The 25,767-nt window shown below is 35.3% G+C and overlaps 1 protein-coding gene across 2 annotated transcripts in view; it reads left to right on the plus strand.

Moving 5' to 3' along the window:
- Window positions 1-25,767, plus strand: part of Diaph2 (diaphanous-related formin 2) — an 807,533-nt gene that overhangs the window by 421,350 nt on the left and 360,416 nt on the right. For both annotated transcript variants that reach the window (XM_013505853.1, XM_013505854.1), the window contains exon 23: window positions 8,388-8,517. In XM_013505853.1, coding sequence (XP_013361307.1) covers window positions 8,388-8,517 — 130 coding nt within the window. The remainder of the gene's footprint in view (window positions 1-8,387; window positions 8,518-25,767) is intronic.

Here is a 25,767-nt window from a genome sequence, read left to right on the forward strand (position 1 = left end):
GGGCCTTTGCTCCTTTGCTCATGCTCATACTTCTGTATGTCATTTCACATTTGAAGTGTAAAACAACTTTTGGGCAGTCATAAGGTCCACTGCTTTATTTCTCTATGTGAGAACAATATAATAGCCCTAAAATTTGGACATAAGAAATATATTAGCAGTGCAAGAACTTTTATGGCAAGCACTAAAAGCTGATATCTGCAATATAAAATTTGATATTCTGATTCAAACTCCCTGAGTAAATGTCTGAGCACCAATTTGTATTTGCCAATAAGCAGCGAATGTGCAGCTTGGGTTAGCTTGGAAGCTGTGAGTGATCTGCTAGGTTACCTAGTCCATCACTCTGCTAATACGTAGCACACGAGACACACTATAGTGTCGCTTGTGTATTTTTAACACAGTTTTAAGTGAAAGATGAGGGACAGTTTAGAAGATGTATAAACAATGTATATGAAACAGCATGGAACACACTGACTCATCTGCTCCCAGATAAATACATAGTAAGTTATAATACAAAGCAGCCTTATATTTATGTGAGTTACTCAAGAACATTCAGAGTAATTCTGTCCTTCATAAGGCACAAATTGCTAGACAATTCTCAAGTTTTTATTGACACCAAGCTTTAAAATCATGTTAACCATTTAACTTCTCATATTTAAAAGCCTTAGTGAAAGTGCTCAGAGAAGCTATCTATAAATGCCAAGCACCTGCTCACCTAGAAATTTCTTTTAAATTTGTCTTTGGCTTTCAAACTTTGATGTGTATCTTAATCATCTAGAGGTCGTATCAGATTTTTTTCCCTAACACATTAAAGTAAAAGTTTCTCTAGCACACCCTGAAAGCTTCCGGATTTGGTTGATTGGGAGTAGGACCCTCAAATTTGCCTTTCTAACAAGTTCCCTGTTGATGTCCTAGTCCAGAGATCGCAGTTTGCCAGTCAATAAGTTAGTCGAGCCCATGAATTCTTGATTTCTCATTTTTCTTTCTGCTATTGATTGTTCCCCTCAGGCTTAATTATGCTGAACTTATTCAGAATGATAATAATAATTTCTGTCACTTCGCCTCACCATTTTCCAGTTGGTGGCTCTGCTGCCCTCTCTGTTGTCCAGTGATTATTTGCAGTCAGTATTTTGAAAAAAAGTTACCTTACATAATACCTCCTTTTGCAGTCTATCCATTCCTTTTAATTTTACATGCTTGGCACTCGAGTAAAACAATGCCTGAATGTTCCTAAAGATTTACCTAATTATCGAATTAGCCCCTAATTATTTGGCTTTTTGTAAAATTTATTCTTTCAACATTACTGAAAGAAATTAATAATAGTCCTTATTTTTAAGGAGGTCCCAATTTGGCAAGTCAGACTGATTGTGCAATAAAAGTATACATTTATGGGTAAGTGTTTGTTATGATTTGGGTTCAGATGTTCCCCAAAGACTCATGTGGTCATAGGTGGGGCTTTTTGAGAGGTAGCTGGATCTAGATTATGTGATGCTGGGATTAAGGGTGTGTGACTACTAAATCAGTCCACTGATTGCTTTGGCACCACCCTAATCCCAGCAGCAGATACAATATAAAAGAGACCGAAAGATGTTCAGGTCCCTTCTTGCTTCGCTACAGTATACCTGTCATAAACTGTTCTCCCCTGACAAGCCACCCTGCCTTAGAGCCAGTTGACTTGGACTGAAACCTCTACAAACTGTGAGCTAAAGAAATTTCCTCCCTTAACTTTAGGTATTGGGTATCTTGTTTCAGCAACAGAAAAGTAACTAAGACAAAGATTTAACTAGTTTTAATTTTTTCCCATAAATTACTATGGAAAAAGAAAAACAAATTACTATTTCTATTTCGGGAAGATTGGAAAGATACGTTACTAATCACCATCACTCTCCCAGATGATCCTTCTTTCTAAATTCTATGTTTATAACCCACAAATCTTAATCCAGTGTGCACAAATGACCATGTTGTGTTCTGGCACCATCTCTTCTTAACTGTGTGGACTAGAACAAATTACTTACATGTGTTACCTTTCCTGTGAAGTGGGCATATTAATAGGTATTTAGATGAATTGAAGATTTTTTTTTTAAAGTGTATCACCTCTATGAAGGAAAAAGGGAATTCTGTGCTGAGGAGCACAAGGAAAAGGTTGGAAATTTTCACCTATTTGTGGAACCAACAAATGTATATTAAGTGTCTGTTCTGTATGTTGAGTATACAAAAAGTGAACCAAACAGACCCCAAAACCTTATATATGTCAAACATAGCTGAATTGGGGTAAGTGGGGGAAGAAAAGATAATAACTAGAGGTTAAATTGGGGTGGCAGAAAGGGACCAGATCACAGAGGGACTTTGCTGCTACTGATGACTTACTGTCTGTGAAGATGGGAAGCTAAGGTAGGCTTGCCTCACTTCCAGTCTGAATGATCATCTTGGTCAGAATACGTTATTAAATCCTGCAAACATGTCTATGGGTGTTCACTCATTTTATAAGTAAGTAAACTGCGATGTGAAGTGCTTAATAGCTGAAGATAACACAACTAAGATGTGGTAGAGTTCACAGTTCAAGTCTGGTTATAGGTGAAGCCAATATCTGTGCTCAGTAATTACCCGGATAGAAATTTGGCCTTTCTTATATAAATTGTAGGGAGCCATTTAATTGTTTTAAAAGAGAGAGTAAAACTGTCGTATGTGTGTTTAAGATCCATAATTAGGTTAAATCATGTAGGATAAAATGAAGCAGGCGAATGGAATGGTCACAAGTACCTTCCCAGAGACTATCTCCACATCGCTAACACCTCTCTTTAAAATATTAGCTGCTATCTCCTGCCTAAAGCCAGCTTACTCTGGCATTATCATCTTCCTCGTTTGGGCTACAATAGATCAGCCTTTTAACTGTCACAATTTTAAAACTTTTGGAGACTTTGATTTTTGTCTTTACCTCATCCTTTTATTCAGTTAACTACATGCTGGGTTTCCTTTTTCCCTCTACATCTACTCCAGTTATTTTAATTATATCAGTCCTTGACAGTTGCCACCAAATTATTCTCTATGTCACTGATTTTTTTTTATGTAATGGTATATTTTCTACTAAATTCTGAGTTTAAGGCATGAAACGTACCATGCATCATTACTCACCTCTTATTCGGTACAGTCTCCAGCTTATGGGGAAATAAATTATAACTCGATTCTGGCGCTGACTCCCACTTAGCTCTCGGTACATATAGTATCTTGGAATTCCAGCTTCCTTCCCGATCCCTCTTTTGTACTTGCGTGTGTGTGCCAGAGTTACTGTGGTTTGTGTCTACATGTCCCCCCAAAGTCTCATGCAGTCATAGGTGGGGCTTTATGGAGGTGGCTGATCTCGAGTGTGTGATGACGAGGTTAATGGTGCCATGCTAGAGTGAAGGGTGCCCCACCGTGGGGATGAGTACTGTGCACCCTAAGGGCACATAGCCTGAATATTTCAGTATGGGTGCAGCCCAAGTGAACACCATAGCCTGAATAAACTAGAAGGGACAAAAACAGTGCTGCTGTCCTCCCTTGCTGTTTGCTTCTTTGCTACTTCTCTGATTTTCTGCCTTCTCCCTGCCATGAACTATTTCTCTTCTGTGATTCCCCTCTGCCATACCACCCTGTTTTGGACTCAGCCAACTATAGACTTGAAACCTGTACAATCTGTAAGCTACAGTAAAACTTTCCTCTTTCAGCCTTAGTTGTCAGGTATTTTTTCTCAGCAATGAGAACATTAACTGAGACAAGAGTTAAATTTATAAGCATTGCTATATAATCCACACAAGTAGGAGTTTTATGTAGAGAACAATGTTCATTCAGACACATTTATTGACTACTTAGTAGATTCCAGCATTCTCCTAAGTACTGTGGATAAAATAAATATTATATTATTGAAACAGTCTTTACCTTGGAAAGAGCTGATAGAGACTATAAGAAACTTCTGTGTTAAGTAGTTTAGCATAGTCCTCATAGTCTTAAATTGCTCATGAGGTAGAAAAGTTTTCAGAAATGAGATGGGGGTTGTATATTAACTATGAAATACTGTAGCAGAAAATGCGCCACCATCCCCAGCCAGTCCGTTAGCTGCCCAGATAACGGTTCCTGTTACGATTTCCTGTTACTTCTGTCTCTTATGTAAAGGGCTGGTCACTGAGATGCAAATGGTAAGAACCAATCAAAGACATCCGAGTACTCTGCCTCTATACTTCCCCTTTCAACAGCATAAAAACCTCCCTCTCTCGGCTTTTGGGGCTTGATATTTTGGGAATGGTTTAGATCAGTGCCCGTCGACATAAAATAAATCTGCCTCCAAATCCTGGGTGTCATTTCGGTGTTTCTGCTTGTCCTTGCAATACAAATGGGTTTTTAGCTTAGAGATAAAAAGGAAACTGGCAGGGCAGCACTTAGACAGAAAAGTTATGCAAAGGTACAGTGGTATAAAACTGCATAGTATATGTTTATGAAATTGTAATCAGACCAACAGTCGAAGCAGGCAGATTAGAAAGAAAAAGGCCAGCTCATGAGGGGCCTTGTGTGGAAAACCAAGAAATATGTATGCTTCTATGATAGATGACAGGAAACTTTGCAGTAGAAATTTTTAATAGATCCTATTTAGCCAGAAAAATTTAAACATTTGAAGAATAATATCCCTGTGGAGAGATTAAATTAACTGTGGTTGTTTAGGTTAGATAATAAGACAAAAGACAAACTGACTCTGAGAGGTTGTACAGAGGATAGTGAGTAGTTAGTTTCAGTTCTCACTGAGAACAAAGGCAGAAAAAATAGGCTTAAATTGTAGCAAAAGGGAAAATTACCTACAGAAAGGGTCTTTCACAGAAAGATTGAGTGTGACTGACATAGATCCTTAAAATATTGTCTCAGGCTCTCTCTGGCTATGCCGATTTCTTCCCAATTTCAGAGACATGGCAAAACTGATGAATTTCAGGCTTGAATGAGGATATTTGGAATAACTACATGTCTTTAGTGTCAGTTAATTATTCAAATGCTTTTCTATCCCACTAAAGTTGTATTGCATTTAAACATGTAAAACACAAATATTACTTTTCATTATATTCATATTTATTTCAAAATGATCAGGTCTATCTATAGAAATAGGCATTGTTTTATGAAAAGTATATGCATATATAGCACTTCAGAAGTTATTAAAGATTAGGTAAAATAAATGAAATTCCATGATTAATCTCTATGGGTGACATTTATTGGTCAGGTGATTACAATTAAAACTGCTACGTAGCTTGTTCACTGATGGCGTTGTCAGTTTACTGTGACAGTTACTGTCATTCATTGATAAGTCAGTTTATTAAAATAACATACATTGTTTTTACCTTTTGCAAGTATTACTAATTTCTGAAACTGCTGGTTGTGTTTTTCACTGTTTGGAAGTATTTATAAGATGGGATTGTAGAGTGGCCATTTTTTCATCGTTCCGCATCTTTCATAAAGAATTCATGTATCTGTTTCATGCCCCACCTATCTGTGGCTGGTAAGAAGAGAGGAAAAAACAAGCAGGGATACCAAAAGGCACTTTGCAGAGAGCAAACCTTGACACGGTGGCATTGTAGTCATCCATGAGACATAGGCAATGCAGGCGAGTATTGTTTGGATATTTGATATAATATCAAGTTTTTAACATAGTTTCAAGTTAACCAGGTATCAAATGGGAATCTATTTTATTACTTAATAAACTAACCCAAACACTTTGGTAGTGATTCTGTACATACTTATATTAGATTGCTTTTGTTCTATCCATCCATCCATCCAAATATATTTTTGCTAATGTTTATAGCCAAATATATATATATATATATATATATATAGAGAGAGAGAGAGAGAGAGAGAGAGAGACAGAGAGACAGAGAGACAGAGAGAGAGACAGAGAGAGAGAGAGGAGAGAGACGCAGTACAAGAGCAATTTATTGGACAGATGCCATTAACTAGGAGAACTGATGAATGTAAATGTTTTAAGTTGCCCTCTGTGCTAATAGTGGAAAGCACACAGTTAGGCCAGTGAGAGAGGCCAGCTAAGACACACAGGACACACGATAATACAAAATAAGTGCACTTCACTATGGAAATTTTCCCTTCTACCATGTATTTATTTTTTTAATATTGATCTAATGTTCACACACATAGAGAAAGATTGAAAATATCACCTATTTCTCATGATTTGCTGCCAATTTGAAACATTAAAATGAACTCTGGAGTATTAAGGTTTTTTTGTTAAAAATACTTAAATGAATAGTATTGCACTGTCAGTTGAATATTCTGTTTCACAGACCAAAGTAAGATATTTCTCAGCTTGGCAAGGCATGTGTTTGAGCACGTTTGTCCTTTGAAGGGAATATTATAATTCTAAAAAAGTATGTGCACACTCTGTCAGTAAGCCTTTGTGCTTTCATCAAACATAGTCAGATTTTTACTTTACTGATTTTCTGATTTTTTATTTTTAAAATGTAACCATTTATTCTACTAAAACTCATTATGGAAATTAAATTGTTAATGACAATGATACTGAATATATATTATTAATTAAATTTCTGAGAATGAAACACTTTAAGAATTGCTACCCAAAACTGAAGTTTGTAGTGTAAAATAATATAACACCCACCATGAAAATAAGAAAAGAACAGCACCCACAAAATTGACATATGAGATTAAAGCCATTTTTTTCTATTTCCATGTTTCCTGTGCAGTGTTATTCATATGCACTTTCAAAACTATCATGTACCTATACAATTTGTTGTACAAAGAACTAGGCAGGTTTGATTAGTGTTTCATATTGTATTATTTTTATTTTTGTTTTAGTCTCCCTGATTTTCTTTCTTTTGGAAGATGTACGTGCAATTTTCCTAAGCATCTAACATTTGTAGGATTTTAGGATTAGTAGGGTAGTTAATTTATAAGACAAAATGTTAAATTTCTTAGTATTTGAAATCTTCCACATACTCTGAAAATGATATACTTTCTGAACATATTACGCAGTAATCCCTGCTAAAGACCTCTCTTTAGGAATGAGAGCCTCCCATTGATTCATCTACAGCTGCTATCTTACTGACGACAAATTGCCCTTGAGGTTCATGTTGTTTACTTCTAGCTTGTCCTTGAACAGTGTCATAGTACTTTGTTGTACTGAAAAGCATTTAAGAGATCATATAAGAATGCAAATTTTAAAATATTTTACCAATATGGATAAGGTAATTCTAGAAAGTCTAAAAGAAATAATTATGACAGTTAAAGTGTACGCACTTAACCTTATCCATTCTATGACCGTTTGTTTATTTTAGCCTTATGTCTAATGTTTCTTTTAAGTTATTTATATAATCTGAAATTGAACACTTGCTAAAAGCTATAGTCCAAAACACATCCAGTATGATCCTGATTATTAAATGCTCTGAATTTTTTCTTTCTTAGTTCCTTAAACAATAAGGATTAATTTACTCTGTAATTACCTAAATATCCTTCTGCAGCCTTTCCGTAAACCCGTTTTTGAAGAATATTCATTTATTCTAAACAGAGTAATCCTTAAAGCTAGAAACCCCAAATCAGTATGAACATCAGTGGACAAACCCATCATCTAAGGATTATAGAATTAAAATATCCAACAGAATGAGAAAACTTGATACTTTGTGCTCTATTTATGCTTTGCTTCCAAGTAAATCCTTGATTTCATTTGCAGTTCAGTCTAAGAGTTATAATAAAGGAAGCATTAGATTCTCATTGTACATATTTTTGGCTCTACTCTTAAGATTTTTATTATTGTAACTGTGGCATCTTTTCTCTAGTGTATCTAAAACAGAAATACAATATATAAGCAGACAAATAAAAATTTTATATTATCACAACTATATGATCAGATTCCTTTTATATTTCTGGATAAGAACCACCTTGAGAATTACTTTCTGGTGGCTCATACAAGTGGAAGGTAGATGTGCTTAGTCTTTTACATTAATTTACATCAGTGATGGCTAGTAATAATTTCACAAATGAATCCAGCTTTCAATAATATGTTTTTATAATACAGCGAAGAACAGAATGCTGCTCGCATAAATGCCATTAACTTAGACTATTACTATAAATACTTAGTGAATGCTCTTCTCTCATCAAAAGAATACTTCATTTTGCCATAATGATTAAGCCATTTTTGAAAATATAGATTAAGGTTTAATTTGATACTATTATTGGCCATAATTCTTGCTTTTAAAATATGCTCATTTCACAATCGGGAGCTTTGCTACTAGACCCCATTAAGAAAAAAATTTAAGTGCATTTTAATGAATTGAATTCACTCATTCATTTGTTCCATTTGTTTAAGAAAAAACTCTATTTAAATTACTAAAACATTTTATGTTGTTCCCTTTCAGATCAAAGATACTAAATCAGCAGATCAAAAGACAACGCTTTTGCATTTTATTGCTGAAATTTGTGAGGAAAAATACCGCGATATCCTGAAATTTCCTGAAGAACTAGAACATGTAGAAAGTGCAAGCAAAGGTAATTGACTTTTAACTGCTTTGTGGCTGCTCCTGGTCTGTGTGTTTCATTTTAAATGGTAAGATTTAAAAATCTGTAAATAATAATCACAGAAGTAGGTTTGATATGTTTACTGGTATAAGAAAAGCTGGAATATAATTTATTACCTCATGTTTGACAGCATTCTACCTTTCAGTAAGCTGTGATTTTCTTTGTCTTGGCTTTTAATAGTAGCATACTAGATTATTAATGCCTTCAGACTGCTAACCAGATAACTGGTGATATGAAAATGACTGCATGATAGTCATTCCGTGAATGTGTTTAAAATCATAAATGTAACTAATGACATATACGCATGCATGTGCGTACACACACTCATAAATACCCCATATTAGGAGGATGAATGTCAGATATTTACGTGCAAATGTAATGTTCTATAGTTTTGATGAGGAAGAAAAATGTTTTTAAATGGGTAGAGATCTTCATGATATGAAGATAGAGTTTTATAGGCATGGTGAAGGGTCTGCCTTGCTTTCCAGAGACAGAACAGCGTGAGCACGGCACAGTAGAATGTCTTAGGACAAGTGAGAGCAGTAGCTGACAGTCAGGTAGGAAGACTAAGGCAGGCCTGTCACAGACTTCAATGGCAGCCTGCTCAGTCTGATCTCCATATGGCAGGCAGAAAAGCCTCATTGAGGGGATAGAATGGGCAAGAGTTAGCACTAAGGAGAAACAGGAGAGGGGAAGTAAAAACATTTCTGAGATTTTAATTTGAGACAATTGGCTTTGTTAGTATTGTTTACTTTTACAAGTAGTTAACAAATGAAAGGATGAAAGGATGATGGATCAAGGAAACTTTTTTTTTTTTTTTTGTCTTTTTTCTTTTTGAGACAGGGTCTCGCTGTGCAGTTCAGGCTGGCCTTGAGCTCACTTTGTAGCCCAGGCTGGTCTTGAACTTGCAATGATCCTCCTGCCTCAGCCTCCTGAGTGCTGGGATTACAGGGGTGCACCCCCACACCCGGCTAAAGGAAACATTTTCTGAAGTTGACATCATACATGTGGAGAAGTATATTCTCCCTTTTAGACGAGAAAAGTAGGGATCAATCCTATTTGTAATTTTGCCATAGTAATTCATCCTACAACTCTGAAGATTTTCTGTAAGGACTCCAAAGCACGTATTTCCCGTTTGTTATAAATGATATAAACCTGTTAGTATCCTTTAAAGGAACAAAATGAGTCCATAAAACCCAGATTACAGTGTAGCATTGTGTGATGTCATCTCTGCTGACTTGGGATTGTCAACCAGATCCTCAACATATTTCTATCATTTTATCCAATGTGTCTCATTTTGTGTCCCAAGGAACAGAATATCAGAAGACACACCACGACTCAATAGTATTGTGTATATTTAAGCAAGCATTATAATATGATCAGAAATTATACTGACTATAACCATAATAGCAGCGGTCTGGCAGTTGGTTTCTAAAGAACTTCTGTAACTTAGTCTTTGGATTTAACAATATGCCTTTGTGACTAGAGGCACACTTATAACCACAGTAGAATAAGAGAAGCATTTAGAACATTCTATACTTGGAAATATATTAAAAGCTGCAGATCAAAGCAGTTCTAAATTTAGACCATTTGGGGTATTCTTACTATTGTATTGTTTTTTATCAAATTTTTTCTAAATTTTATTTTTTAATATGCTAATCTATTTTGAAAAGATTTTGGACGTATATCAAGAATGCATTCAAGTAAAGTATACTGTCAAGTTTGTGATGATTTTGAATGATTTTAATTCTTTTTTCCTTAATTCCTTTTTTGATCCCCTTTCACTGCCCTCCCTCTCCCTCCATCTATCTCTAGATCCCCTTCCTTTTTTTGTATATGTTTGTAGTACATAATGTTTACATTCCTTATAGTAAGGATTCTTTTCCGAAATCTGTATTTGTACGTGCTTGTAACACATGATTACATTCACTGTGGGGAGTTGGTCCATGTGAATAATACATATTAATACTTTTTATGTCTCCTTTCTCCTCCTTCCCTCTCACCTCCCTCCGTCTCTTCAACCCCTTCCTATTTGCAAAAGATCTCTCTCCCCGTTCCCTTTTATCTTACATGAGTGTATGTGATACATACATGGTTTTAGTCACAATGATTTGAAGTGACTAAAATGAAACCAGTGAGGAAGCTTTTATCAGCTTTGCCTTTATGTCTCTCTATATATGGCTTAATTTTGTCTCATGCTGCTATAACAGAATACCATATACTGAGTAATTGATAAAGAACATAGATTTATTTCTTATTGTTTTGTAGGCTGGGAAATCTAAGATCAAGGGTCCACATCTAGTGAGAGCCTTCTTGCTATACAATAATATGGTGGAAGGTGTCACATAGCGACAGAGAACAAGAGATCATGCTTGCAGCCTTGTGGTCTTTTACAATCAGCATTCATCTATTCATGAGGCTCGAGCCCTAATCACATAAACACTTCCCAGCAAGTCCTACTTCCATGCTTTTTGGGAAACATTCAAACCATGGAAATAGATGTATGTGTATCTATCCGTTTATCTATGGTATAAATATTTAACTATTTCTATAACTATAGTCATGGGCCACATAACTTTTTGGTCAGTGGCCAGCTACCCTGCATATAGGGTGGTGGCCACATAAGATATATCAGCTGATGCTATTGTAGCCGTCTTAGTATTTGTAAGTACACTCTATAATGTTTGCACAAAGACAAAGTTGCCTAATGTCTCATCTTTCAGAGCGTAGCCCTGTTGTTAAGCAATGTATAACTGCATTTGTGTACATAATATTTATATATGTTTTAAATAGTTTCAGAGACATTGATCATATCATATACTTTTATCCATTATTGATGTTGACAAAAGTACACTAGAGCTCAAACTTTTTAGTTAGCTGGTAATTTAAACTTCCAAGATTTTGTCTCCTCAATTACAGTAACGATAAAAGTAAATAAGTGGACATGTACAAAGCACCTAATAAAACGCTCTGTACATAGTAACCGTGCAGCTATTGCCGGACCACTATCTTTAGTGGTAGTAGTAGCAGTAATTGATACACCGCCCAGAATATTACAATTATTTTTATTGCCTTGTTAAAAGGGAAAAAAGGATGATTTATAGGATGTATTAGGTTTGCTTCTAGTTATTTGTTTCCTATGCCTGTGCTTTTGATAAGTCCTTTCATATTTTTCTTTTACAATATTGCTAACTTCTTTCTCCCTATGTCAAGTTAGATCTCTCGATTGTATTTGGATTGTTTCTGCTTTTATATGTTCTTCCTGTCAGTACATTCATAAGACTGTTGTAAAATATCCTCTTCCTATCCCACTGTTTGCTTTGTGGCAGTGCCCATTCTCAAGTTATTTTAACTAGTTCTTTTTCTTTCCCTTCGAAGTTCAGACTCAGAATTATCAACTGAAGGAGTTCTTAGGCACATTCCGCCTGCTTGCATCCCTCCAGTTTTCATTTCTGTGCACCCCAACACATTCTCTTGAGCCTTTTTTTTATCCCTTTATAATAACCTTGCATCAGTATACAGTTGTATGTTGTGTCCCATTCTGGTAAATCTCACCTGCCTGTCCTCTAAGCCAACTATCGTTTGTCATATCACTGTTCAGAATCCATTTCTTTCTTTTTTAATGTTTTGTGACCAAAACCTTCAAAAAAATACTATCAAATTTAGTATGTGGGAAGAAACAAAACAGTGAAAGGTCATGCAGTTTTCTCCTTATTGATAGTTGAATGCTTTTTCTTGGTATTCAAGGCATACTGGCCTTATTTGCTTAATATACATTTCAGCCCTGCTTGAGGCCCACTCTGTCACCTGCAGTGCTGTGTACTACGTACTGTTTGTATAAGATTTGCATTCTACCAGTGAAAGTAAAAATGGATCAACACTATATAATTCATTTTATTTGATAATGGATTCCTTGTGAAATGTGTCTTTACGAAGAAAATAGTACCTTTTCTTTAAAGGGAAATAGATGACAAATTTAACTAATGACTATATTATATAATGCATATTGAAATAATGATTGCATGATTACTAATACCATTTTCTAAGATCTTTGATTATGAAAATACAAATTGCAAAAGATTGCAATTGCAAAAGGTCTATCTTCCTGTTTCCTATTATCTCACATGAATAGATGTGATAAATGCATATTTTCAGTCAAAATAATTTGGAATGATTAAAATAAAATCTTTAATGAAGCTTCTATGTTTTGATTTTTATGTCTGAATACTTATTTTCTATAAAGTAAAGATATTTTATGCTCACTATACCAATAATTTTTATTTCAGTACTAAAATTATAGGCCTTGAAATTATCAACAAAGGAAAAAAATCACCTTGAAGTAGAAACAAAAGAAATATGTGGGGATCTATGGAAAAATTGTTTTATAATTGTCTTTACTCTTCATAAAGCTGAGCTGCTAAAATTGTGTGCTTCTTCGAAGATGCAAAGCTATCATTTTAACTTAGCATATTTTCCTAGAGCTCTGTAATTCAAAGATATTGGGGGAAAGCACATCATTTTTACATTAAAACAGATATATATTATGGAGTAGAATGCAAAAGCCACATGAATTTTTAAAATGAAACAGATGACTTCAAAGAATTTTCACACTTGATGCAGATCCCTGAGGGTGCGTGTTCAATCTTCTCTTCCATTAGGGGTACTTTGGTGGGAAAAGTTTATGAAGCATTGCCTGGAGAATTAGAAAGTAGTTTTGTTTTGATTTTCATTCGTTTAGTTATTTAATTATTGTAAGTAGAGGAGAAAGAAGCAGGCAGGATGAGAGAAGAGAGGCTATCACTCCCTTCTAGCCAGACAATCTCAGCACTTAGGAAGCTCAGAAGCAAATTGTGTAGTATAATTTTATTACCAGTAAAATTAATAAAAGAGCATTGCTCTAGTCATTTTATTCCTGGTTAAATTATAAATTTACATGTCCTTTCATTCATGATTGACACACCAATGAGTCTTTAAAGGAAAAAAAAAGGTTTCAATAGAGACTGATGACTTTAAGTCACTGAAACACTTTTAATAAGCCATGATTACCTTTTCCAACGATTAAAGATTTTATATATCAGTGTGTTATATATTTATATATCTCCTTATAATATATTCTATAAAGAATTGCTAGTTTACTAGAAATATTTGATAAATCCTCTAGATCCTATGGCTATCACTTTAATTTTCAGCTTTGAGGATTTTTTATACTTTGATTTAAAACCTCTACTGTTTTATGGGTCAGCTCCAGGGATTAAACCAGAAGGGTTAGTAAAGTTTAATTAAAACCTTTCCATTCAGCTGGGGAAATTATATTAATTTATTTGAAGGTACTATTAATCCTAAGGTTTTCCATAAATTCAAAATGCCTTTCACTTCGTTAGTGCCATCCTACATGATAAAAACTAGTTAAGTTTTGTGTAAATAGTGTTGATTTCTAGAGTTTAATGATCAACTATATCTTTTGATATCTGCCATGTTTTTTCATATTAGTAACTGACCACTCCGATTTCTTCACAAGGTTAATAATGATAAAAGTTCAGACAATGCTATATTAAAATGCCTAGTAAATAAAAATATAAAATAATAGCAGAGTATAAAAGTTGGGGGAAAGGAGAGAAAACTAAAACATTTCTCAGAAATTTCTGACATGGTAGAAGCTTTAGACATTGTCTAGTCCCTTTTATTTGTTTGTTTGTTTTTCTCCGGTACTGGGAACCGAACTCACGACTTTGCGCTTGCCAGGCAGGCACTTTGCCGCTGAGCTAAATCCCCAGCCCCCTCTAGTCCCTTTTAGAATGGACCTATGACAAAATTTGGTCCAGCTTCATCACTTAATAGTTGAGGAAACTGAGACCTAGAATGATGAAGGAATTGGCCAAGATCATGCAACTGGATGGCAGAGTCAATGAATGTGTGCATACTTTGTCTTCAGTCATTTTATTGCATATATTCAGCCACATTTTTATTTCCTTTGTGGTCTAAAATAAGCAACAGAGATTTGTGCTCAGATATCGGGAAAATATATAGAAAGTAAATATTGACCAAATAAAAACAAACTGAATTATAAATGCTATTCCCTGTATATAGTTGTGTACAATCTCTCTAGCCCTGATTTGACAGAATTAATGTCTCCTTTCACTCTGTCAACAAGAGCATAGTGGCCTTATCAGTCATATAACACATACTGCATTTCCATTTAAAAAAATTTTTTTGCTTTTATGTGTATCTCCTAAATTGAGCCATTTTGTTTCAAGGACTGTGTCCTCTCTGTCCTGTCTCAGTGCTAGCACAGCATCTCTGACAAAAGTAAGTGCTCAATAAATGCTTTTTTAAATTGAAAAATGGGGTATCATTGTAGTACAGCTGGGATATGTCTAAATAAGACACTGGGGGAAGTTGACAAATAGAGAATATCAATCTGAAAATTATTGTTTACTGTAAATATGAGAGGAGAAATAAGGTTAGTTAGAACAGGGACACCAATACTTCAGAATACATCCTGCTCCATATTTTACATCTTTCAAGGGAAACGTTAAGATTGGAAACAATTGAGTTAATAGAGAAGAGCTAAGCTTATGGAAACAACCAAACAATAGTTGTTTATGGTGAATAGTAAGGACTAAGTCTCAATCAGATCTAGAATAAGCTGACCGTCTCAATGTAACATGTAACTAGCTGTTAAAACAACTGTCTTTTATGCTAATGCCTAAAAAATTACTTTCATATTGTCTACTGTTTCATTGCAAAATACTGGTACTTGGAACAAATTCCTACTGTTTTTAGAGCATTTAACTTACAGCTACTTAAGGACCCTAAGGTGTAAGAAAGTATTAAACTCTATTCCTAACATTTAAATTCATGTGTTCTTCTTGCTGGTCAGTAATCTAGTCATTGACACACATTTTTAAAATTAATAACATATAAACCCCCCTATATCTTTTCATTTCTAGAGGAAACTATTGGGTGAAGAAAATTGTCTTTAGGTACCAGTGGAAGAAAGCAGAAATCATGGTCATTTGGGTTGAAATAATTTGTGAAATTATCCATCTATCTATTATTACCTATCTATCTATCATCTATCTATCTATATCTATTTTGTGCTACTGGGGACCAATCCTAGGGCTCGCCATATGCTAGGCAAACACACTATCACTGAGGTGTCTCCATAGCCTCACAATTTGTACAACATATAGATTTCTTAATGGACTTTCTTACATACTTGTCAGGGTGTTATAGCTTTTGCATAGCAGTCTTTTTGCTAAAGAAGTGTATTCCCAGTGTAATCTGTCATAAACCTTCACCCTCCCTGTTGTAGCCAAAGCTCTGTACACTCTCAGAACTGAAATGCCACCTCTCTCACTTAGCCTTTTTGAGGCCTGTATATCTTTTTAATCCCGACCTACCTGAAAGGGCTCTGTTAGAGTTTGGATCCGAAATACCTCCCTGAAGTCTCATGTGTTTGGAAGGTGCTTGGCTCATGAGGGCACTGTTCTGATCAATGGAGAAGTACACTGATGCATTTATAGCTGATTATGCTGGAAGGAAGCTGGACACAGTTTCAGTTGGGTCACTGGGGGCGTGACCGGGAAGATATGTTACTATCCCTGGCCCCTCCCTCGTCTCTCTGCTTCCTGGCTGCCATGAGAAGAGCAGCTGTTCTCTGCCAGGCCCTTTCTCCATGCCATTTAGGCCTCGCAGCTAATTGACCATGGGCTGGAAATGTGAGCTGAAATAGAGCTGTCATTTATGGTGTGGATGTTCAGTCTTTTGTCCCAGCAATGATAAACTGATTAAGACACCAACTGTTCTAGCCTTCAATGGTTTTTCACTTCCCTCTTCTTCCATAGTACTTATTCATGTCTATTACGTTGGTATTTGATCTGGTACTTTCCTATATTTAAGGGGGTCTGTATTTATGGCTGCATCCTGACATCATGTTTCTTTAAAACTAATGTCTGATATCACTAGTCTGTTTTTTCAAGGGAAAATCTAACACAATAGTGGCATAAGAAATGCAACCTGGGGGCTGGGGATTTAGCTCAGCGGCAAAGCGCCTGCCTGGCAAGCATAAGGTCGTGAGTTCGGTTCCCGGTACCGGAGAAAAACCAAAAAAAAAAAAAAAAAAAAAAAAAAAAAAAAAAAAAAAAGAAATGCAACCTGAAACTACCCCTGTCTTTATCCAACCCTAAAGTAAAATTTTCTGAGTAGTTAGTATTCCTAAGTTATACTTGTAGACTTTTGATTTCACCTTACTGCCCATTAAACAAGTTGAAAAACAGGTCCATAAAATGTATTCTTCAAAAATGGTTAAGACAAAAATAATCATTGTAATAATAGTTCTTGGGGTGAACCAATATTCTAAGGCTTCAAGGGTTTTGGTCTTGTTCAGTATGTATTTATGTATGTATGTAGGTAGGTATGTATGTATGTCTTTCTGAGACAGGGTTTTGCTATGCAGTTCAGGCTGGCTTTGAACTCACTTTGTAGCCTAGGCTGGCCTTAAACTCAGTAATCCTCCTACCTCAGCTCCCATTGTTCAGTGTCTTGATCTGGATACTGGGCCCACAAATGTGTTTAGTTTGTGAACATTCATTCAGGAGATCATTTGTGTGTACTTTATGAATGTATGTTCACATTCAACAAAGCATTTTTCAAGTCATTCTATTTTTTAAAATGTGTAATGATTTGAAAAATGAAGAAAGTACTACATTTTGATTCAAAAGGATAAAACATTCAGCTGTCAAATTTGCAAAGGTTAAAAATCAAACTGTATCATATAGTCAGTGCTAGTATAGGTAGTATAGAGAGACAGTTATGTATTAATGGTGGAAGTTTAAGAAAGCTACATCATTTTTGCAGAGCACAATGTATCAAAAACTGCAGATTAAGCACAAACCTTTAATTTGTCCTAAACAGAATAGAAATGGTCAGCAAAGTTTAAAAGAAAAAATTTCATTTCAATAGTGTTTATAACAGTAAAAATTGGAAGAATTCCATATTGCTAAGAATTATTATTAATAAATGAAACATAAAACGTGATATATTTGAACATAAAATGTGCTATATTTGATGAGATCAGGCACATTCAGGGTGGTATGGCCGTAGACAAAATGTGCTATATTTGAATACAACCAAGTCATTTGTTTTTATTTTTAAGATAAAGAATGAAAACATATTAACAAACAGACATAAACAAATCAGCACCCAAACAATAGAAGCAATACAGAGTTAAAGACAAGGTGATAGAAAATTAACAATAGATATTGTATTACATATTGTTATCTTCCAATTGGTTACTCAGTTTAACAAATATAGGCATTTAAGGTTGATTAAACATTAACGCTTCCTTTCAATAAAGCAATAGAAGTTGGTAGTACAACTCTCTGTTACCCTGGGTGTGTGTGTGCATTTTTTTTCCCTTCTTTCTTTTGATCTTTTCCCTCATCCCAGTTGTTCCCTCCCTTTGAACAGTTTCTTTCCCTTTCACAATATCTATTATACCTTTCAGATTTTATTTACTCTCTCTGGTGACTACAATAGTGAGACAGTACGGTATTTACACATGCTGGTCTGATGTATTTTACTTGTGAGTATGGAGTCTAGGTGCATCCATTTACTATGAAAGCCTCAGTTTATCTTTCTTTATAGCTGAGTAATATTCCATTATGTAAAAATATCACATCTTTTTTATCCATTCCTCAGTGGATGGACATTTGTGTTGCTTCCATGATTTAGTTATTACAAATTGAGCAGCTATAAACATGGGTGCACATATATCTCTGTGGTATGATGTTTGTAGTTCTTATGGAAAAATACCCAAAAGGGAAATAGCTGGGTTGAATGGGATCTCTAGTCCTAGTGTACTGAGGAATCTCCACACTGATTTCCACAGGAGTTGCACCAGTCTACACTACCACCAACAGTGGAGAAGGTTCCTTTTTCTGCATAGCCTCACCAGCATGTGTTATTGGCTGATTTATTGATGATAGCCATTCTGTCTGGGATGAGATGAAATCTCAGTGTTGTTTTCATTTGCATTTCTTGAGTGACTAATGATGTTAAACCTTTTTTCATGTATTTATTTGCCATTTCTATTTCTTCATCTGTGAAGTGTGTTTTCATCTCAGATGCCCATTTTTGGATTGGGTCTTTAAGTTTAGGGGGCTGATTTTTTTTTTAGCACTTTATATGTTCTAGACAGAAGTCCTTTGTCTGAGGGACAGTTCGCTAAAATTTTTTCCCAACTTGTGAGTTTTCTTTTTCTCTGTTGGTGATTTCTCTAGATGTACAAAAACTTTTCAATAATATGAGATCCCAGTTGTCAATTCTTTGAAGTATTTCCCATGCAGTTTGGTTTTTGTTCATGAACTCTCTGCCTACCCCTGTGTCTTCAAGATTTTTACCTACTTTCTCTTCCAATAGATTTAGTGTTTCTGTTTTAGTATTTAAATCTTTGATCCATTTTGATTTGAGTTTGGTGCATGGTGATAGATATGGGTCTAGATTCAGTTTTGGACATGTGATGAGCCAGTTTTCCCAGCACCATTTATTAAAGAGGCTGTCTTTCTTCCAGTGAACTTGATTGGCCCCTTTGTCAAAAATAAGTTGGCTGAGTGTGTTTGTGGATATGACTGCACCTTCCAGTCTGTTCCTTTGATCCTCAGGTCTGTTTTTTTGCCAATACCATGCTGATTTTATTTCAGTGGCCTTGTAGTATAATTTCAGGTCAGGGATTGTGATTCCACCTGACTTGTCTTTATTGCCCGGGATTGCTTTTGCTATTCTGAGTCTCTTCTGGCTCAAGATGAATTTTTGGAATGTTTTCTCTAGATCTATGAGGTATGCTAATGGTATTTTAATTGGGATTGCATTGAATATGTACAACAGTTTTGGAAGTATGGCCATTTTCACAATGATGAATACAACCAAGTCTTAACAAACTTTAATGACATAGCAAATCTAAAGAATAAAATAAATTTAAATAATATTACATGTGATAAGATTCAAGTTTAAAATCATAATATACTAAATAATTTTCTGTGTAAGTAGTATTTTTGGTTTTTGTTTTTCTTTTGGTATGTAAAGTTCATTGTCATTTGTTATGGTAGTTATGTTTAATAAAGTTAACACAAGCACTGAATTAGTGATAAATAGACCACTTTTCCGAGGGGAAATATAGTGTTAGGTTCCTATAAGCCTCTGGTCACAATATTTTTATCAAATGACCAATATGTAACCTGATTTTACATGTGTTTCTGTTTAAAGAAATAGTATTTAATATGTTGACAGCTAAGATTAATGGTATATTATGCAGTATTCTGGGATTTAGAGGATGTACACATGTGTAAAATATATCACTTTGAAATTCTTGTGTTTGCTAGCATATTGTATGATTTATTTGGTAAATATATATTTTCTAATCAGAAGTCTGGGCATATTGACATCCTTAGAAATAATGCAGTGAGAATAACACAGCACTTTTGCAGCTTTAAGATTACTAACATGTGGTCCTCACCATATTTTTAGCTTTAAAATTCTTTTTAAACACACACTTAGAATGCCAACTTGTAACCAGCAATTTTCTTTTGAAGAAGAAAGATGAATGTATGTGTCTGGAGTTTGGTTATGTTTTTTATCTTTGTTTTTCATTAGTGCATGTTTGCCATACATAATGATCACATTCGTCGTGGAAATTTGTACCTGTACGTGATATATCTTAGCTATTTTTCCCATTCCCCTCCCCTCTCTTCAGCCTTTCCTCCTCTCCCTATTTAGAAAAGCTGTCTATCCAGTTTTTTCTTCCATTCTTCCTTATACTTTTTTTTTTTTTTTTTTTTTGGTTTTTCTCCAGTACCGGGAACCGTCTTCCTTATACTTTTGTTCACTGAAAAAAAAATTATTCTTAAGGGAACTAAAATAGGCAAGTAATTTCAGGAGGTGAGTTCAGTTTAAACATGAGTACAGATCAAGTGGATAGGAAACAAGTGTTTCCTGGTAATGATTACTGCATTGTCCTCTAAGGCCTTATACTATCTCAGTGTGGCCATGAGAAGTGTATCACCAACACTCTGCATTGCTACAGTGCAGTTAGACAACTGTTCTTTCTGAAGTAAGTGACACAAACATCAGCAGTGATATTGATTTACTTGGAAAATATAATCTAAAATAAACTTAGAAAAGTGAAATGCCAGTTCACACCTAATGAACTCCTCCGGCATCTGAATAATCAGCTAAACTTGAATTGCAGTTGGTCTAGCACCATGACATAGTAGGCTTGATATAACATATGGTTCTCTCCTAGAGGAAAATACACAAAAGTCACTACTAATGTTTTTGGGAGTACAGGGGATTGAATTTAGGGACTTCTCACTACGCTGCATTTGCAGCCTATTTCTTTTTTCTTTCTTTGATTTGAATACAGGATCTTGCTGTTACTACGGTGTTCAGAGTAAGCTCAAAATTGGGATCCTCTTGCCTCAGACTTGCAGAGTGCTGGGATAAGGGTGCAAATCACTACATCTGGCTATCACTGATACTTTGATCTTTCCCTTTTATGATTGTTTTGTAAAGATAACAAGGTAGATTTTAGAACTCTCCATATTGAGAGATCCTAAAAAAGAAAGAAAGAAAGAAAAAAAAGATGTGGAATTAACTTCCAGAAACAAATATATGCTTACTTTTAAAAGGGTTTTCTTTTTAAATGGTTTCTAGACACAATTTAACTGTTTAATTATACAGTCAAAACTTTGTGTTTTATAATTATAGAGTATCCCTTATAATCTGGAAGCTCCTTTTGTAGTAGCAGAGGAGCCATAGCCGTGATATTAGAAAGGAGAAGGTTCTGGAACAATGTGGAACTTAAATATGTACTGTGTCTGGAGCATGGCATGAGTAGCAAATGAAGTAATAGGAAGAAAAGCTGAAAATATGGGAGGAGTAATACCTGCATGCAGATACTGTATCTAAATAGTATGTATCATAATTTGAAATTACCCATGTCTACTTTTCTTATCCCTTGTGATTTTCTTAAATGGATTTAATTTCCAATATCAGCAGGGATTGTGCCACTAACACTCAAAAATAAAAATAAAAACTTCTCAAGTTAACTGTAATTGAATATTCAATATCATCAATTAAATTTGGAAGTATTAAGAAAGTATATACTGTGCCTTACTAAATCTGCAAACAGTGTATAGCAGGGTCAAACAGGAGATAAGTGTTTTGTATTCTGTCTGTTCTCATAACTGATTTTCTGTAAGATTTACTATCATTTGAAGTAGTTAGCACATAGAAGTATGAGCTGAGTCTTCCTGTGATGTTAACTACCTATGATATTCCAGTATTTTGCAAAGCAAAATGTAATTTTTTGTGATTATTCGTCAAGGTAGAATCACCTCTCTGAACATGATCATGCATGAAGTGAAATTACAATCATATTTAATTACATATGAAAAGAAATGTACATGTATAAACAGATTTTTGCTTGCTTCTTTCCCAATCATAATTAATTATTGCCTTACTCTAGTCTTTCAAAGTCTTAAAATATGGGAAATGATTGTGACTAATGAAGCTATCAGCAAGAAGAGACTTAGGATCATATTTGTATTTGAATGTTGTGTTGTTTAAATTATAGGCAAGCTCCTGAGTTTAGAGCAAACATAAAGATTCTGTTTCCCATAAGTAATTACCAAATTGTGCTTAAAAAATTAATATGTCACATCAATTTTATTTTGTTCTCCAGATTCTTGAATTCTTTTTGTAGAACCTGGACACAAAGCGTGTAACTATAGACAAGGGCAGTGACTGTCCCTGGTTGGCAATGCTTTGTTCAACAGTGTTTAATGCCAGCTATCCAAAAGGGCCCAATATATGTTTGTGTGTGTGTATGTATTTGTGGTTGACTGATATACCATATTAATTAAAATAAAAATAGTAGAAAAGGAAGCAAGATGGCAGAGTAGTAAGCAGCAGAGAAAGAGCCTCTCAGAGCATTGCCATCCAGACACTGGAATATAGCAACATGAGAAAGGCAAGAAGGTGGGAAGTGGGTCTCCAGGACCATGGAATGATCTGCAGTTCAAATTGAAGCACACAGGGAGAATGAAGGGACGCACTGTGCAAGAGGAACCATTCAAATGTGTGGACACACGGTCACTGCTAGTGACCCCAGAGGCCTCCACAGAGAGATGTGAAGCAGTGGAAGTGACGGACTGCACTGGCTGGTGGTGAGTGCTGAGGGCTCAGTCATCCTGTGTGAGACAGTGATTGGGTGAAAGAGAGGGTATGGCTGGAGAGGGGCAGGCTGAGCTCAGAACTCAGAGCTCAGAGTGGCTGCTGGCTCCACCTAGCTGTTCCCAGCTGGGCTCAGGCCCACGAAGGTGTGCTGATGGGTGAAGTCCAAATAGTCTCAGCGAGAAGGTGGAAGATCACTGAGATTATCCACTACCCCACTGAAAAACTACTTCTGGATTGCTACGATAAATCAGCATGGATGAGGACTTTTTAAATAAATGATACTGAAAGAATTGGTTCTGCACATGCCAGAGGTTAAAATTGGACCCGTATCTTTCACCATGCACTAAACTAAACTCAAAATGGATCAATGATCTAAGTACTAAAACAGAAACGTGAAATCTGCTGGAAGATAGACTAGGTAAAACTCTTGAAGACATTGGTGTAGGCAAAGACTTTATAACTAGAACCCTGATCACAGAAGAACTATTACAACGAATCCACAACTGGGATCACATCTTATTAAAAAGCTTTTGCACAGCAAGAGAAACCACCAATCGAGTGAATAGGCAAGCCACAATGTGGGAAAAAAATGTTTGCCACCTGTTCTTTAGACAAAGGATTCGTATCAATAACACATAAAGAAGTCTGAAATATGAGACCTCCAAAAATTAAAGAAAATTGGCATCTGAGATGAAAACATATTTCTCAGATGTAGAAATACAAATGGCATAGAAATATATGAAAAAATGTTCAACATCAGTGGTCATTCAAGGGATACAAATGAAAACAACACTGAGATTCCATCTCACACCAGAAAGCATGGCTATTATCAAGAAATCAACCAATAACAAATGCTGGAGGGGCTGTATGGAAGAAGGAAACCATTCTCCACTGTTGGTGGGAGTGTAGACTGGTGCAACCACTGTGGAAATCAGTGTGGAGATTCCTCAAAAAATACAACTGGAGGTCCCATTTGACCCAGCTATTCCCCTGCTAGGTGTCTTCCCAGAAAAATTAAAAACTTCGTACCACAGTGATATATACGCTCCCATGACCATAGGAGCACAATTTTTAATAGCTAGATCTAGGAAACAACCCAAATGCCCATCAACTGAGGAATGGATAGAAAAGATATGGTCTTTTTAAACATTAGAGTACTACTCAACCATATAAAAGGATAAATTGGAGACTTTTATATGTAAATAGATGCAACTGGAGACCATACTCATAAGTGACATAAACCAGAGATACATGTGCAAACATTGTGTTGTCTGTCTAGAGTGAAAAGCTGAAACATCCAAAATGTGCAGTAGATATTGTAAAATGGGAAGAAACTGTTCAAAAGGAAAGAGAAACTGGGATGGGGAAAAGGAGAAGAGAAGGAAGGGGAAAATATTTATGATAGTTAAGATATTTATACTACTAATGTGTCTTAGTTCATTGAAAAGAAAGGTTTGTGCTAATATTGCTTGGACTATTAAATGCCTATATCTTGTTTTCTGAATAACTAGGTAAATGATAACAATATGGAATGTATTAAACATTGTTACCCTGTATTCCATTCCCAGCACTCCAAAACATTTACAGCAACTGCCACTATAGCTTTTGCTGGAGCTTTTTAACAAAAGTACTTGATTCTCTCATCAGCTTTCCCTCTTTCAAAAAAACATATTTGCATAGAAGAAAAAAAAAGCATGCCTTTGTCATGGGGGGCGGGGCAAAGTGCTAATGAAACTGTTGTGAAACAATGTTATCCTCTATTTTTAGGGAGACATTTCTAAAACATGGCAGTTTAACAGGCTTTGTAATTCTAAATCTGATGGGCTCTTTGTTATTTGTCAGAATTCACTGAGACTGTCCATTCCCAGGGATATTGAAAATGCAAAACAAGCGCAGACTGAAATAACATTTACTGTATTTCATGAAAGCTTCATTAGGACTCTCACTAGCTGAAGATAAAGTAAAAACAAAAATGTTTTATAAGGAGCTATAAAGATATTAATATCTACAGATTTTTAAAAAGAAAGCACAAAATTCTGAAAAACCAGGTATTGTTTTTAATGGAATACGTGGCTTTCAAATGTGATGAAAAATGGCTTTAAATGCTGAACTATTCACAGCCCTTGGTTTTTATTTTTTATTTGAGTTATATCTGAGCAAGGATTGGATTATAGTTAGTGTTGTTCATGCTGCTATAGTTAAGATTGTCAGCATTTCCGTTACAAAGCCGTTATTTCACTTGGAGTTCATGACTCAGCTTTATACTTCACCATGGGCTAAAAGCATTTTCAACTTGTAGTGATAGTGATGGTATGAGTGAGATTAAATATGTAGTACGTATTCAAATTAACATATACCACAATTTGTGTTATGAAATATTTTAAGGGAGTGGTTTCTTAGTTACTTAAACTGTCTGATAAACGTTAAATCTGCCAGTATTCCCAATTAACAGAGTTAAAGGAAACTTTGATTTTTCAATCTAATTACTGCTTGGAGCCAAGAAACTGTGAACTTGTCTTAAAGCTAGGAACCTAAATACTTTCTGCTACCAATTGAGTAATGCCTTCTAAAAGCCACTCGGCAATGATTTTTTTTTGTTGTTTTTTTAACAGGGTTTCACTATGCTGTTTAGGCTGGCCTTGAACTGACTTTGTAGCCCAGGCTAGCCTCGAACTTGCAGAGATCCTCCTGCCTCAGCCTCAGGAGTGCTGGGATTACAGGGGTGTACCACCACACCCAGCAGCCACTCAACAGTGTATCAACCTTACAGCCCAACAATTGGTTAATTCTTTCCAAAGATTACTGAATAGTATGGATATTGAATGGCTAAAATAGCAATTTGAGTTTGTAGCTACCTATACATATCTGTAGGTATGTACAGGTAGCTAGCACATTCTTTTCAAATGGGAATAGAATCTTTCGAATTCATCTCACATTTTACTGTGAAATTATTTTTGTAGTTATTATTATTTTCTTTTTTTGGTG

This window comes from Chinchilla lanigera, unplaced genomic scaffold (genome assembly GCF_000276665.1).
Source record: "Chinchilla lanigera isolate Chin_1 unplaced genomic scaffold, ChiLan1.0 scaffold00102, whole genome shotgun sequence".
NCBI lineage: Eukaryota > Metazoa > Chordata > Mammalia > Rodentia > Chinchillidae > Chinchilla > Chinchilla lanigera.